At 44.4% G+C, this 15,300-nt stretch overlaps 1 protein-coding gene across 2 annotated transcripts; it reads right to left on the bottom strand.

The window, feature by feature from the left end:
• Window positions 1-1,364: 1,364 nt before the first annotated feature.
• LOC121541801 (period circadian protein homolog 1) lies at window positions 1,365-9,666 on the bottom strand. 2 transcript variants are annotated; one of them, XM_041851105.2, is made up of 17 exons: window positions 9,516-9,666; window positions 7,773-8,414; window positions 7,377-7,630; window positions 7,133-7,254; window positions 6,787-6,988; window positions 6,282-6,662; window positions 6,004-6,157; window positions 5,607-5,850; window positions 5,319-5,433; window positions 4,899-5,168; window positions 4,635-4,784; window positions 4,223-4,543; window positions 3,037-4,088; window positions 2,757-2,928; window positions 2,463-2,640; window positions 2,008-2,158; window positions 1,365-1,859 (listed from the first exon to the last, which is right to left on the bottom strand). In XM_041851105.2, exons 2-17 carry the CDS (start codon window positions 8,099-8,101, stop codon window positions 1,536-1,538), a joined length of 4,419 nt encoding a protein of 1,472 aa, XP_041707039.2. In that variant the 5' UTR covers window positions 8,102-8,414; window positions 9,516-9,666; the 3' UTR covers window positions 1,365-1,535. The 2 variants fall into 2 exon arrangements, with proteins under 2 accessions (XP_041707039.2, XP_041707038.2); XM_041851104.2 differs by having other exon boundaries at window positions 7,773-8,417.
• Window positions 9,667-15,300: the final 5,634 nt, after the last annotated feature.

Here is a 15,300-nt window from a genome sequence, read left to right on the forward strand (position 1 = left end):
TGGACACAAAAAAAACTCTTAGGGAAAAGGGATGTATTTGTGGCATCTTAAAATTACTTCAATGTGTTCAAATACCTAGTTCAACCACCGTAGCCAACTTCAGAAACTCCATTTTGCATCACCCATCAGGCTGCTGCCCTTGAAATGAGCCTAAGACAATCTGTCACAACACCCTCTAGTGGCATAGAAGGTAAAAGCAGAATACATGACTAGGTTTTAGCTACGCTCACATCCTACACACCACAAAATACATAGACAAAAAGAAACCAGAACCAAATTATATTTCTTTTTTTATATTAATTACATACCAAAATCCCCCAAAGAAATGTAATAATAGTGTCTATCAAATCCTTTTATTTACATTAATGAAATGGAGAAAAGGAGAGGGAATAAGGGGCAGCAGACATGATAGAACATATTGGCCTTGACCAACTCTGCATGATCAAGGCCTGCTCTTGTAAAGCTCAGTCAGCCCTACTCCTCTCTCCTCTCCTTCCCACTCTCATTGTATGGTCCAATCAACAAGACTGGCTCCATCTGTTCTGTTACCATGGAAACGCACATCTCTGCTCCTGACAAATCGAAGATACTTTTTGTACAGAAATACCCAGAGCGATGCAAATAAATAACAAGGTATTTCTTTTAACATGGTCTTTCGAAAATGTGTAATTCTCTGGAGGAGATAAAATAGTCAGGACGTTTGCCCAATAATGCTTAAAACCTTACATATTTTTACAAGCATTGCAGTGTACAATTATATAACCCCCCAAAAATGAACCATTCAGAACATTACATGACAGAACAGCCCACAAAAAACAGTAGTATGCCTGCTCTTGGTTGGTATACAGAAATAAACACACTGTACAATAGCTCGTATTCTACCAAATATATTTTTCAACATGAATTTCGTTTTTTTCATTGTTTTTCTACGATAGATTTGACATCATTTTCCAATATGGACATTGGACAATTAAATTATATTGCGTTGATACACGCAATAACTTGTAAACTATCAAATTGTCACTACAGGGGAGGAAAACCCCAAAGCAGTGAATTACAAATGGAACATGTCTTCAGTCCAGCGGACCAGGCACCAAACATGCCAATAAAACATTTACCAAGGGCTTCTCTTTCCAGCTTACATTTGAAATACATACAATATTTACACCTTCTTAGATTCCATATACATTGAGCTACACAATCCATGTGTTTAAACAGGATCAGGTATTCTTTGACTCCTTATTTACATTTACATTTTTGTCATTTAGCAGACGCTCTTATCCAGAGCGACTTACAGTTAGTGAATACATCTTTTTTTATACTGGCCCCCCGTGGGAATCGAACCCACAACCCTGGCGTTGCAAACGCCATGCTCTATCAACTGAGCTACATCCCTGCCGGCCAAACCCTCCCCTACCCTGGACGACGCTGGGCCTTATGTTCACGTCTTTGTTCAAACAACACATTGACGTGAGCTTGGCCACCCATTTGTCCCAATGCATTGTGGTTTAGAGTCATTGGCCATATAGAAGTCCTCAGTTGCTGTTTAGAAACACAGAGTCCCATTTCTCTGTTACAGATGATGATGTCACCTCCAACTCCTTCACTCTGGTGTCCCTACAATCTCCTTCCTGTTCCCCTTGCCTCTCACCCTCACCCCCCTTAGTCTCTGTCTGGGGGGCTTGTGGTGGTGAGCTGGAAGTATGTCCTGCGTCTGTTGCCATGGTAACATGTGTCTCTGCGTGTACGGTAGCCTCTTCCTGTAGCTGGAGGACCCCAGTCAGATCCATGTCCTGCAGCTCCACATCAAAGGGCCGGGGGGCGGAGGTAACTGGAGGAGCACCGCACCCGGTACAAGTCTAAACACAAGCAGAGGGACAAGAGATTAATAAACATTTTATTTTATTACTCTCCACTGTCATCTATACTGATTCCTGTGAATCTTTGGGGACTGAGAGAGGCGGGGTATAGCTACTAGCTACAGCATGTGTCTGTGTGCTGACTTACAGGGGTGTTGATGGCCTGTGGCAGGCGTCCGGTGCCCATCCAGGGCTGGACCTGGATCAGCTCTTTCTTCTGCTCCTCAGTGAAGCACGGCTGCTGTTTCTGCACCGCCCTCAGTACCATACGATCCTCCCTTAGAACAGTCTCCCTGTCCCTTTAAAAATCACACACACCAATACTCTTTCACATGTCCATAGATATGCCATAGACTAAAATGTGGTATTAGGAGCATAATGGTGTGTGGAGCGTTTCTATTTTTCATAGTCACATTTTTGTCCTTTTCATAGTCTGCATTGATAAATAATATTCAAATATACTACTTGCATTCCATGCACATCATCAATCATAAATACAATTAAATAGCTGTAGCATTTATTACTAATCATGACTGGTAAATGTAACTATGACTACAATTTCAATGACAAGAGTGAAGTGCAGTGACCATGACGATTTCTTACCTGGTGGGCATTTGGTACGTCATCATAACCTTGTCGTCTGTGTTGGCCATAAGGAGCCAGATAGGGTCCTGAAGGACATACTTCATGAGCTGGGCCTCTTCAGCCCCGCCTGTTGCCTGCTTATGGTCGTTCTCCGATGAGTCAATGCTGCCAAAGTACTTGCTGGTGTTGCTGCTTCCTGTGGTTGAAAAAGGAACATGTTCAGTTAGTTTCATAACATATCAGTCACTATACACAAACATCCTTTACCATCACAGTGCTAAGAAAAAGTATCTGGCGGTGTTACAAACTCACTTGTGCCACTCCCTGAGGTGCTGCATCCATTAGAGCCAGAACCTGAGGACCCGGAACCAGAGGACCCGGAGCCAGAGGCAGCCGAGCCGGTGCCTGAGCAGGCGTCCTCTTGCAGCAGCAGATCCAGCAGGTCACTGGAGGTGGACATGGCGTCCTGGTCATCAACATCAGCCTGGCGGAAGGGTACAACACAGGACAGCAGTTAATGACAAGAACTCACTAGACTCAAAATATTTTCTGAATTACATTTAAAAAATGGATTGCATAGTTTAAAACTCACATTATCGTCCTCTTTGGCGTCACCCTTCATGTTGCTGTTGCGGTAAACAGAGCCTTGACCTCCAACCTGAGACGACGAGCCAGGTGGGGGCGGGGTCTGCTGCGCCCCTGTCGACATGCCCTCCTGCCTGTTGCCTGGCAACTCCTCCAGCTGCAGCAGGTTGAGGGGGGAGGAGCATCGTGATTGGAAGAGGGGCGAGTTGGTCCCCTCCAGTGGGGCTTGGTACGCGGACTGAGGGGTGTGGGAGCGGGAGTTGCCGCTTTGGACAAACGTGGGATCAATCCCAGGTAAGGCAAAGCCAGGAAGCCCGGGAACCGGATTTGGGAAAGGTAATGTTGGGTTGGGATTATGGAAATGTTGTGGGATCATCGACAAAGCAGGATTGACCTGTGACGAGTTGAGTTGAGCTAGGGCGGGATTCACATGAGGCATGCCATTCATCTGCGTCACAGCGGGGTTGAACTGAGCCAAGACAGGATTGAGTTGTGGTAGTGGAATAGCCTGGTTGAACTGCGGTAGTGCCTGGTTAAGTTGTGCCATACCAGGGATACTGGGGTTAAGGTGAGGCATGGCTGGATTGAGCTGGTTGAGCTGTGGTACACCTCCATTGAGTTGAGGGAACATGTAGTTGGGCAGAACAACCATCATCGGGGGAGCCATTGGCATGGGGATCTGATTGGCATGCAGGGGGTACTGGAAGCCTGGCTGGGGGCTGGGGTAACCCATCTGTATGGCGTTGGGGTAGAGGGGGAAGAAGGGCAGGACTCCTGGAGGGTACTGGGCCACGGCAGGAGGGAGGCTGGCCTGAGAGGCCACAGAGGTGGGCCAGGAAGAGGACGAGGTCAGGGGTCCCTGCATCATTAGCGGTTGACCCATGGGGAACATTTGGCCTTGGTGCCCCTGCCCTTCCCTTCTGGAACTACTGTTCATCCCTGAGCTCATCTGGGGGCGGCCCCCGTGGGAGCCCTCCTGCTGGTGCTTCAGCCTCTTGGCCCCCCGGCCCCTCCTCCGTCTGTTACCGCCTGCTGGATAGTCCTGCGAGCTGCGCACTCCTGACACACACACACACACACACACAGACAGAGAGACAACACGGGTGAGCTGCATGGAAAAACGATGGATTCTCATCCACAACATCTTTCAGTCATAATAGAAGCTAAATCTCCACTTGAAGTGTCCATCTTACCTTTGGGTGTGGTGGTGTGTCCTCTCAGAGAAGGAGGAACAGTGTCCAGCATGCGTAGCTGTCCCAGGTCCCTGAAGCGGCTCAGGAACACCTGTTCCTCCTGCTGGGTGTGGGCAGACAGCACCTCCTTGGTCAGACCCAGGCGGCCTGAGCATCCAGCCGACCTGCAGCCATCCCTCTTGGGCTGGGCGGGGCTGGGTGTTGCTGGGCTGGGAAAGGTCGAGGGACGGGGGGTCACTGCCGTGGTGATGGTGTTGTTAATGGCTGGGGCTGGAGCGGTGGGAGTGGGGTTGGCTGGTGTCTCCTCCATCATGATAATATCTGCAGGGAATAAGGTTGACGATATATTAGAGAGAAGAGACAGAGGGAGGTAAAGGAACAGTCAGTCAGACAACACAGGGATGTGTCCTACCTGACTCTGGGGGCTTCTTGTCCCCTACATGGACGATGGTGCTGCTGAAGCTGCATTGGGACGTGAGAGAGACCACACTCTCAGCCTTGCAGTGCAGTGCCAGAGGGCTCATCTGTGGCCCCCCTTTAGACCCTTCCTTACCCTGGGGCCCTTCGAGATCGGTAGGGAAACACAGTTAAACATTTAGTCCAAAATACCTGCAGACATTAAAAGGCATCAAAAATACATAATTTAATGTGTTTCAATAGGATCTGTATTGTGTACCTTTAGCTGTTCCAGACAACTCCCTCTGCTTGTCATCGTCGGACGTTGATGATGTGGTGCAGGAGGAGGAGCCACATTTCCTCTTCACTGTGTTGGGGACGTTGCAGCTCTCCAAGTAGCGTACGATGCTGTCCAGACAGTTGATCTGCTGGTAGGAGTAGTTGGCTGACGGGTCTTTCCTTGACTGCACTGAGGCCAAGGTTTTAATTGGCCCCAGAGCTCCAATAGGTCCCAAGTCTTTGTTTAAATGCTCTGGCATCACCAAGGCTCCTGAGAAGAGGAAAAGGAAGTACCATTAGAATTGCATTATCATCTCGACACTTATGTGGTTATACTTTTGTAATGAAGACGTTTCAGACGTTTTTTAGCACACCGTGACAAGAATCTTATCATATTTGTAGTGAAATGTCAAGTGTTTACCAGTGCTGGCGTGTTTGCGGAGCGGTGGGCGGTTGCGGGACTCGATGAAGACCTGCTGACCATTGGTCTTCACCATGTGGACGTCCTTACACATCTGCTGGAATGTCATCTGCTGCTGTGGACAGGTAAGAGAGGGTAAAGAGTTAGATGATGACCCTTCAACTTTCTTCTGAGTCAATTCCACTAATTCAAATACTGTGGTTATAGTAACAAACTACAAGTTACCTTGTTTACGAACTATAAAGTACCTTATATGTGTAAAACATCTGTAATTGTGTTAGTACTCACTGGTCTCTGGATGGTCATCTGGATGATCCCCTTGGTGGAGGGGCTGCTGCTGCCTGAGGAGGAGCCCGGGCTAGGCCTGTGTGGCTGGGATCCGTGGGAGCTGCAGTAGCCCTGGGAGCCACCACTGTGGACGGGCTGCACCAGCACACGGTGGATTTGCTCACTGAGCCTGGGGATCTCTGGAGACATGGCCCGCGCCTCCACCTCCATACTAGGAGTGAACACATCCTCGTTCAGGGGACTCCTGTAGATGAGGGGAGAAGGACAAGGGAATGGGGTTTAGAACAAGGCAATTTGTACTACTTGATAGCTACACAAATAGGTTACAGATCAGTTCAAATGTGGCTTTTGCAAGCTTGTGAAGGTCATCGACGTAGCAGAGAGGTTAACTACTCACGTTCTGACTTTGTGTCGACCCACGATGAAGGCCACTTTGCGGCTCCAGGGGTTGACGAAGGAGGACCAGCTGGTATCTATGGTGAGATACTCCCCGTTCCGGGCACACATACGCAGGGGCGAGTGTTCAAAGGGCTGCCCCGCCGACTGGAGAACTGAGGGGAGAACCAAAGATGTTAAAACTATGATAGAGTATAAGTACATAACCAATCATCCATTTGCCAGTTTCTAAATCCTTACAGAATGTATAAGGCATGACTGTTGGACAGAAGTACTCACTCTTCTTGTGTATGGCCACCATGACAGGCCTGTCATCAGGGTGGAGGTACATGAGGACAGGAGTCCCAACCAGGTCCTGGGGCAGGTAGCCTAGCAACGGCACAGCTCTTTCATCCACTTCCTGAAAGAGACAGCTGGGGGTGTGGCTAGTGTTAAAAATCCTCTTGTCCGCTGGGATACGTGGAGCTTCGTATCCTGAGTGCACCTTCTCAGCAATGAGCAGGCAGCAGGGCTGTGCCTGGGTCATGTCGGAGTCACGTAGGGTTAGCTGGTAGGGGGTCATACGGAAGGGGTAGTACCGCACCTCCCCCTCGCTGTCCCTCCCACCACTGATACGGCAGAACATGGATTTCTCCTGGGTGCAGTCCACAGGGGAGGTCACTGAGGGAGATATAGAGGGGGGGACATTAACACCACAGCAATATTTATATCACATGTAAAAATTTGATCATCCATTTCCATGTGAATTCAGAGCTAAATTAAAGGACTTCTGTAGGAGTCTTACTGGAGCCAGTACAGGAGGCCCAGGGGGGCAGGCGACAGGGAGCGGTGCTGCTGTAGAAAGTGCTGACGTCCTGGGGGGCCAACAGCTCAGAGAAGAGTGCCCCCTGGAGTCGATTAGGCTTAGTGCGCAGCATGGGAGAGGCCTGGGGGGAGATGTACACCACCTTCCCAGAGAGGAACGACACTCCCACAGAGAACGTGTCCTATTACAGGAGAGAGAAGAAACAAGGGAGGTCAGAACAATGTTCAGTTGGGTTTAAAAGCTTTTAGTCTGTTTGAGAGCCGTTGGTCTGTTTGAGAGCTGTGGGTCTGGTTCTAGTAGATTAAGATTGTGCTCTAGTTCCTACCGTATTCTGGAGTGTGTATTCAGAGGTGATGTTGTCCAGTTCCTCTGTGGTGAAGACTGAGAGGTCCAGACTGCAACCGTGGCTCTCCTCCACACTCCACTGGTGATAATACTCCTGATTCGCTAAACACACACACACATTAGTATAAATAGTATAGATGGATAGTAAGCTTGCTATTTCATGCTAAAGCCTTACAGTATACAGTACATCTAGCAAAAGGCAGGATCAAAAGGCTGCATCTTACCTCGGACTTGTTTGACACAGTTGAGTGCATACTGCAGGGAGGCCAGGGTACTGGAGCGGCCTTTCACCCGGTGGTCTGCAGGCATGCGGATCTTTAGCTCCTTCAGGGCCTTGAGCAGCTCTCTCTGGGTCTGCAGCCGGGCCGGCTGGTCACTGCTGCAGCCGCTGGTGGACGGGTGGTCCTGCTCCGAGCTGCCACTCAGCAGGCTGTAGACCATAGAGCTGTTGGGAGGGGAAGGGCTGTGGGAGTTGGAGCTGACAGGGGCAAAATAACATGAAGTTATTATCACTGCTGAGCAGACATTTTCATAGTATAAAAATGATACCCATTGATTCTCCTGGCTACCATCTGAAAATGGAGTGGTGTTTCAAATATGTATTCTGTTAAATGTGTTACCTTTTGCTCTCTTTTGTCTCTATGGCAGAGTCCTGCCCGTTATGGGCGCTGCTGCAGGTTGATGCCTCGCGCCCCATGTGACCTTCCACCTCTCTCTCGGCTGAGTCGTTCCCGCTCGAGTGGGCATCGGTGTCATCAGAGTTTGAGGACTTGGGGGAGGACTTGCCCCCAGACCGAGTTCTCTTTCCATTGGAGCTACCAGAGCTGCCAGTCTGACTCAGTCCAGACTCAGGGGACTGGCAGCCCGCCTTGAGTCCCACCACATCTTCTGCTACACCTACTCCACTAGTGTCATTTCCAGAAGTGGTGTATGCATTCTCATCACTCATAATAACCAGTATGAGTGATTTACTATTGCTGTTTGACAAAAATTATCTGTCAAAACAAAAAACTGTGATAGTAATACTGCTACTAGGTGGGGCTACTAGACTTAGATAGAGTCATGGTTTGGTAAAGTAAAAATTAGCCAGAAGATAAAAAGTTTGGACTGTGTCTCATTGATCTTGAGATAGAATTGACCAAAAAAAATTCAAAGTTTATGAATCTGATAAGCCAATTGAAGAGAATATGTGTGAGACCTTTATCAGTTTGCTCTTCCTCATGTGCACACAGTCAGTGTGCGAAATGGTTTTGACAAAATACCTGCTGGAAGAAACAATTCACAATCATGAGTGGTGAGTAACAAGACATCATGAGTCATACCTCTGTGTAAAGACAGTAGCACATCTCATCTGCAATTAAACATCAATAAAATCACACTACTGTGAAAGTAATTGTTCACCCAAACTACAAATGTACATAACTAAATGGCTGGATTTGAAGTAATCTAAGGTCATATGAGCATCCAAGTAAGGACTTTTTAAGTAAGGATTTAACTAATTGCAAAAATAATAATGTTAGCAGTTGGTGGGAATGCTCCAAACAAACTCAAAAAGGTGTCCATAGCCTAATTTCAATCTAAGAAGACATTCAAATAATATAGCTAGCTAGGGGGAACTATCCTTTTTCCACCAACCTCACATTCATTTTGTGGGGGCTCAAAACTTGCTCTCCATATATTCCATTGACCATAATAAATAATTTCATCACTTTGAAGAACAGTTAACCGACGATAACAGGTAACATATAGGCTAAATAAACTAACTTTATAGTCCATTTCACTATCTGGCATGTCTTGAGGATTTACTGTAAGTAGCAGGAAGACACCGTTGTGGGATATTATTGTTGACGACAGAAGACAACGTGGGAAGGAAGACACCGGTGGGGGGTGTTTGTGTTGATGACAGTGAAGGTAACATGCCTCAACTAGACAACCCGCATGCGCTCATGCATTTATTCTACCTGACACAAGTCTGGCAAAAGATGAGTCTCACTTGTAGGAAACGCGAACTGAACCAAAACAACATTAAACTGTACCTTGGTATCTGACCGTATATGTAAATGTGTATTGGTACACAACATCAATCCCTTTAACGTTACAGTACACTCTTGCCATGCATGCCACAACAATGCTAGCTACACTTGCCAATGTCAGTGCTGTTGCTGATAGCTTGATCATAAAAAAACATAAACATAACCAAAATAGCTAGCTAAATTAGCTATGTAGCAACTATTGCTTGTACTACTAGCTAGTTTGCTAGCTGGCAAGTAAAGTTAAATAGTTAGCTAGTAACCTAGCTAGCACGGTAACGTTACTTTTTACCAGTTAGCTGGCTAGGTCTTGATCAAAGTTGACATTCTCACCTTTTTCCATGAAGAAAAAGTACGTTCCGTGGGATTATATATATTTTTGTCTTCAACAAATGTATTCAGTAAAGTTAGGTTTAAAATGATTGAAAATTGTGAAACATCTCAATGTTGATCACCTGTAACTACACAAAATGTGTACAGAACAGCACATTCCCTTTATATGACTGGGAGGGAACACGCAAAAGAACACGTGCTTACGCCCCTTGTTTGCTCCCATGTGTTGCAGTGATTGGTCCTCAACTGACACCGACTCCGCCCTAGTGCTGTGTCCCAAGGCCCGGCGAATGCATTCATTGGTTGAGTATGGCGGTGTCTTGACTACACGGGGCTCTGCTTTTCTATCACGTTGCCCCAGCGGTGCCCTGTCAGTTCCAAAAGCATGCTAGAACATTTGTTGGCAACGTGCCTCTGTCAATACTCTGATTTGGCGTCATTTCCTCACCTCATCCTTTCCTTGTGTACTTTACTTAACCACAACACATGCATGTGAATAATTTTAAGGGTTTCTTTATATCAAATTGTTTCTACAGGTAATAATAAAGGAAAAGATGCATGGAAATTGGGACTAAGTTGATAGGACACATTTTAACTCAATTCCAGACATACTGTATGTTATCCATAGGCCGACTAAATGAGCATACAAATGCTACTGCAGCAGTGTGACTAGCCTTTTCACAAACATAAATCCTTTCTTCTCCAAAAGTCTACACTACTGCCAGAGGAGGAACCCCCACCCCACTGATAACACTAGCCTACTATTAAAGTTATGTCCTTAATTGAAACAATAACAAAGCACTATTAAACCCTGCCTCTGTTTTGGTAAAAAGCTGCGGGATGGGCCTGGAGAAATGTAACCACTCTCAAATTCATAGACAGAGCTATGGATGCAAGGACTGACCATCTATGAAGAAAAAAAAAAAAGCCATGTTTAACCATGTTTTGAGGTTATACAGTGTTTGTTTACATTTACATTGTTTATAAACATTGGAGTAAAACAAGCTTATATTTTGGGTTCTGATGGGGTATGAAAGTTGAACTAAGCTCATGACGCATTTATACATTATTTTCTTCAAGAATCAATGGGTAACATTAATTTATAAGTCCAAAAATGGATGTAGCAACTAAGGATTCTAGCTTTAAGAGCCATTATTAAATGAAATACAGTGTCAGTCAGTCCATCCCCTTGAATTGTTTTCAGATTCTAATTGTTTCTAGATCCTTATGGTATCTTAATTCTTTATATTGTTAAAATTTCCCTTTGGGCATTAAAATGTAATCTCATTTCATCTCACCTCTCTAAGGCAGTAACACCATCAACATGTGTCATGTGGTGCAGCTATGGGGGGTGACACATGGGGTGACATGCATTCACAAATCAGTGAAGTAATTGTAAAAGTAAACATCCACTGGGTGGTGCTACTGACTGTTTGGACCTGCCTACCTGGGGTGTATTCATTCAGCCGATTCTGTTGCAAAAAGATTCTTAAGGCTGCAATATGTAACTTTTGCGGCGACCCTATCAAATTCACATAGAAATGTGAGTTATAGATCTGTCATTCTCATTGAAACCATGTCTAAGAAACGGTAGATCTGTTCTATGTGCACTATTTCTATGCTTCCCGTTGTTAAGTTTCGTTTTTGCATCTTTTCCTTTGGCTTTTGTACACCAGCTTCAAACAGCTGAAATGCAATATTTATGGTTATTGAAAATATATTTCACAGTGGTTTAGATGGTACAATGATTATCTACATTTGCTTGTTTTGTCACATAAACTGAAATTAAGGGAACTTTTAGAATTTTAGCAACCAGGAAATGGTGTACCGATTTCTGCATATTGCACCTTTAAACAGAAGCAAATGGAAATGAAACAGGGATGGACCATTTCGTTCTTAAACGGTAAACGGTTTCCGTAATGAATACACCCCTGCTGAGGCCTTCGCCTGACAAGACTACATTTTCCCTCTCTAGGCATTGTGAGGGGACATACCTAAACACTAATGTCAAACCAATGAAATGTTGACTCAAACCTATAATTCCTATGGCAAAAGTGTAGAAATCTGTGTTATAATAATTCTATGAATGTGCTGTGCCCATTTCAATTACATACAACTTCATATGAGTGTACAGTCCACACAGTGTTCTTCTAACTTGGCCCTTGGTTCCTTCTTTTTGGAGTGAATTCACAATGTTGGTGATCTGAACACTCAACAAATGTTTTCTTGACTAACATGGATGGGCACTTTCCCATAGTAACCCTAGCTAGCCTAAATATAATTGTAAAATCCACATCTTCTCTCCAGGATGATGAAACCCTAAATAGGTGCGAGATTATGTGTTTGATCCATACATTCCATGAAAGCTACGTGATGGCTGTCTGCAAAAATATTTTGTGAAGACAACTTATAGTTATTTTAGGTTCATGTTTTTGGTGTGTGATTCATCTCTTTCTAGCTCAAATTCAAGTGATATATACCATCCTGTCTTGGTGACATATGTAGTCAATGAATATATCTGGTTTGCAACACAGTTGTACAATTATCAATTGTATTTGGACCCATTTTATCATAGATTTTATTTAATTTCCTCATTATTTTCAAACACACGCACACACACGCTGGGAATTGCTAACTCTGAACAATAAACACAGGTCATCAGAATGATTGGTTTTCCAATATATATATATATATATATATATATATATTTCCATGATGTTCATCAATATAATAAGATATTGATAGATTTACACTACAATTGTGTTTTATGTACTTCTGGTTTTCAATTGGTTTCCTCTGTACATTGTAATCCACCTTGTTTAATATCCAATCCCATTCAAAACTAAAACACAATAAATTAAATAAAACAGACTGAACAGAACACATTACCCATGATCCCCCAGTCTATTCCCTCCTGAAAGGCCAGGCAAACAGAGGTAATGTTGACTGTCACTTCCCCAACCCCAGTCCCCAAATAACAAAATAATATTCCCTCCCCAAAATGAACAGTTCAAACAAAAATAAACATAGTTCATCTTTCCCCCCTCTTCCAATGTACACACAACCTAAGCCAATGACATCACACCAAAGTTATTACTAACTTTATGCAAATTACAAAGAAAACATAGGGTCCGACATTTTGTATTGGTGAGAGCATTGTGATTTTATAGCCAACCTGTGAAGGTCCAGTGCCTCAAAAGGTTCCCTCCTATGTTGAAGTCACTGAACACCTCTTAGGGTTGGCAATAACACAATATTCTCATCCACATCATATCCTAGCCCTGCAAAATACACCCAGAATACAACAGAAAAAAAGTGCCAGGACATTAAAAGTTGTGCAGACCCTTCCTCACGGAGAAAAAAAGCAACAGAAAATGAGCACTCACATAACATCAATTTGTCTATCTTTGTATCCAAATTTACTGAGCACTCTTAGGACAACCCTTGGATTTGTGAACAACACAGCAGTCCTACCCCGACCCATAGTGTCATGTCACTCCAATCCACTGAGACAATAATAACTCGAAATTGTAATTATTTGCTATTCAAATGTTTATATAGCTTTCATGTAGTTTTTTGTCCTCACCTTGTAGATTTTGATTAACTGTTATAATCTCCGACCTGAGGAAATAGGAACCCCCTTCCCCCAAATACACCCCCACAATACAACACCAGACAATACAGACTTTTTTTTATACATGTTTTGTTTGTTTTGTTTAACAGCTTTAGATAAAGTTCATATTTTTTATCTTTAAATTGTTGTCAGAACGACAGAGACACAAAAAAGAGGAGTTGTGCTATTATTAGTTATAGGAGCATGTGTCTAAAGACTTGGTATAGATTAAAGTAGTTTTATGGTGGGGGAAGGGGGCTGAAGCACGTTTTACTTAGATTTGGTTTCTCTTGCATATCTTCAAATAGCACATAATGTCACCATCTATTTGCCGGTATGACATACTAACTAAGATCTGAAAGGGTTAAAAGGTCATTTGACTAGGTATTTTGGGTTAAGGGTAAGCTTTCAAAAACAGGTACCAGTACCATTGCTTTTAAAGTGACACGGGTAAAATATGTTGTGTTACTCTACTTGTTTTTGATGGCAGTTGGCAGCCCAAGCAAGAAAATCTGGTCTTTGGTAATTTTCCTCTGAATTAGTTTGCTCTACTTAAATGGAATAAAGGGGTAGGGTGGAGAATATGCTTTACAGGGATATAATGGATAAGGCCATTTCCTTTAACTTGTGTGTGATAGAGAGAGAGAGAGAGAGAGAGAGAGAGAGAGAGAGAGAGAGAGAGAGAGAGAGAGAGAGAGAGAGAGAGAGAGAGAGAGAGAGAGAGAGAGAGAGAGAGAGAGAGAGAGAGAGCGAGAGAGAGAGAGAGAGAGAGAGAGAGAGAGAGAGAGAGAGAGAGAGAGAGAGAGAGAGAGAGGGAGAGAGAGAGAGAGAGAGAGAGAGAGAGAGAGAGAGAGAGAGAGAGAGAGAGAGAGAGAGAGAGAGAGAGAGAGAGAGAATGAATGAGAAGGGGGGAGAGGGGGGCAAGAGAGAGCAAGATAATATTTGTTGTTTATTCATAATGTGATGGGTGGTTGGGGGGGCTCTGTCAGTGTACATGTAGCATAGGAATATTCCTTGAGCATACCTGGCAAAATGGCAAACCTGACCCGTCTGAAAGACAGTCAGTGGGCTAATCTGTTACCTCCCCACTCTGCTCATCTAATTTAGTTGTCATGGAAACAGCTGGTCCACATCTGTGAGGTCTAAGCGGCCTAATCTGTCAAGAGTTTTACCAACACACACTCACACACACACTCACAGTGTAGGATCCTGAATCAGTGTGGGGGGAGCTGGGAACGGAGGAGAAACAGGAGGATGTAGGAAGTATGCAGATCCGGTGGAACAGAGGGCAAGAGGTCATGTTGAAGTGGCACAACCTATGGGAACAACTGTGTATCCCACAGTTCCAGGGGTCTTTCTGTTACTACTCATAAAGTAGACTAACAGAGCTGGCAGATAGATAGCACTAGCAACAGGTAGGCATATACAGGGGCATGGGACAAGAGGTGACCATGCAAGAGCAATCCACTTAGACCATACCATTAAGGGCACCAATGAGAAAATAACAGAAAATAAAAGCCTCTCCCTAGTTACTTGGCAGTGTTAATCTTACAGAGCTGAACCGAAAAAAGACACGTACACACACAACGCAGAGGTAGAGAGGAGCTCACTGCTCGTATCAGTTAGTGAAGCCCTGATTGAGTTCAGTCTCCTCTTTACCTCTCAGCTTCACACAAACACAAAAATATACTATATAAAATAGACTTTATTACTATGTTTAAAAAAGAAAAAGGCAGTAACTAGGGAGGAAATGTAAGAAAGAGAGAGAACCACAGCACTAGCTAAACGCTCACTCTATCTTGTGTGTTGGGAATGTTAAGATGGTTTTTCATTACATTTCTAGGAATGTTCACTTCAGTTTTACAGCAACTCTGAATCTGTCTATGAAGCTGGCACCCATGGGCCAAGTTAGTCCCGTTCTCTAGATCATCTTTTTTCTACTACTGTGTGTCCATGCCAATTGCTTCATCCATCTTAATAATTGTAACTTCACTTTCAAATAAGGCTGAGTTGTCTGTGTATGTGCACATCAATAGGTGAGGTTTTGCTGCATGAGGTTCTATCTCGGCCGGTCATTCTGTTGACCAGTCAGACAGCGCCATCAAAAACAAAGTTCTTTGTGCATTTCACACCGCCTACCTCTTTTCAGTCAGCCACCCCCTACACAAAATA

This window comes from Coregonus clupeaformis, chromosome 27 (genome assembly GCF_020615455.1).
Source record: "Coregonus clupeaformis isolate EN_2021a chromosome 27, ASM2061545v1, whole genome shotgun sequence".
NCBI classification, from domain to species: domain Eukaryota; kingdom Metazoa; phylum Chordata; class Actinopteri; order Salmoniformes; family Salmonidae; genus Coregonus; species Coregonus clupeaformis.

Bases quoted from the DNA above. Each gene is read 5' to 3' on its own strand.
- LOC121541801 (XM_041851105.2), bottom strand. From the start codon at position 8,101: ATGAGTGATGAGAATGCATACACCACTTCTGGAAATGACACTAGTGGA. The intron at 6,663-6,786 runs GTAAGACTCCTA...TATCTCCCTCAG, and splicing joins GGCCTCCTGTACTGGCTCCA to TGACCTCCCCTGTGGACTGC. The intron at 4,544-4,634 runs GTAGGACACATC...TATTCCCTGCAG, and splicing joins CAAGAAGCCCCCAGAGTCAG to ATATTATCATGATGGAGGAG.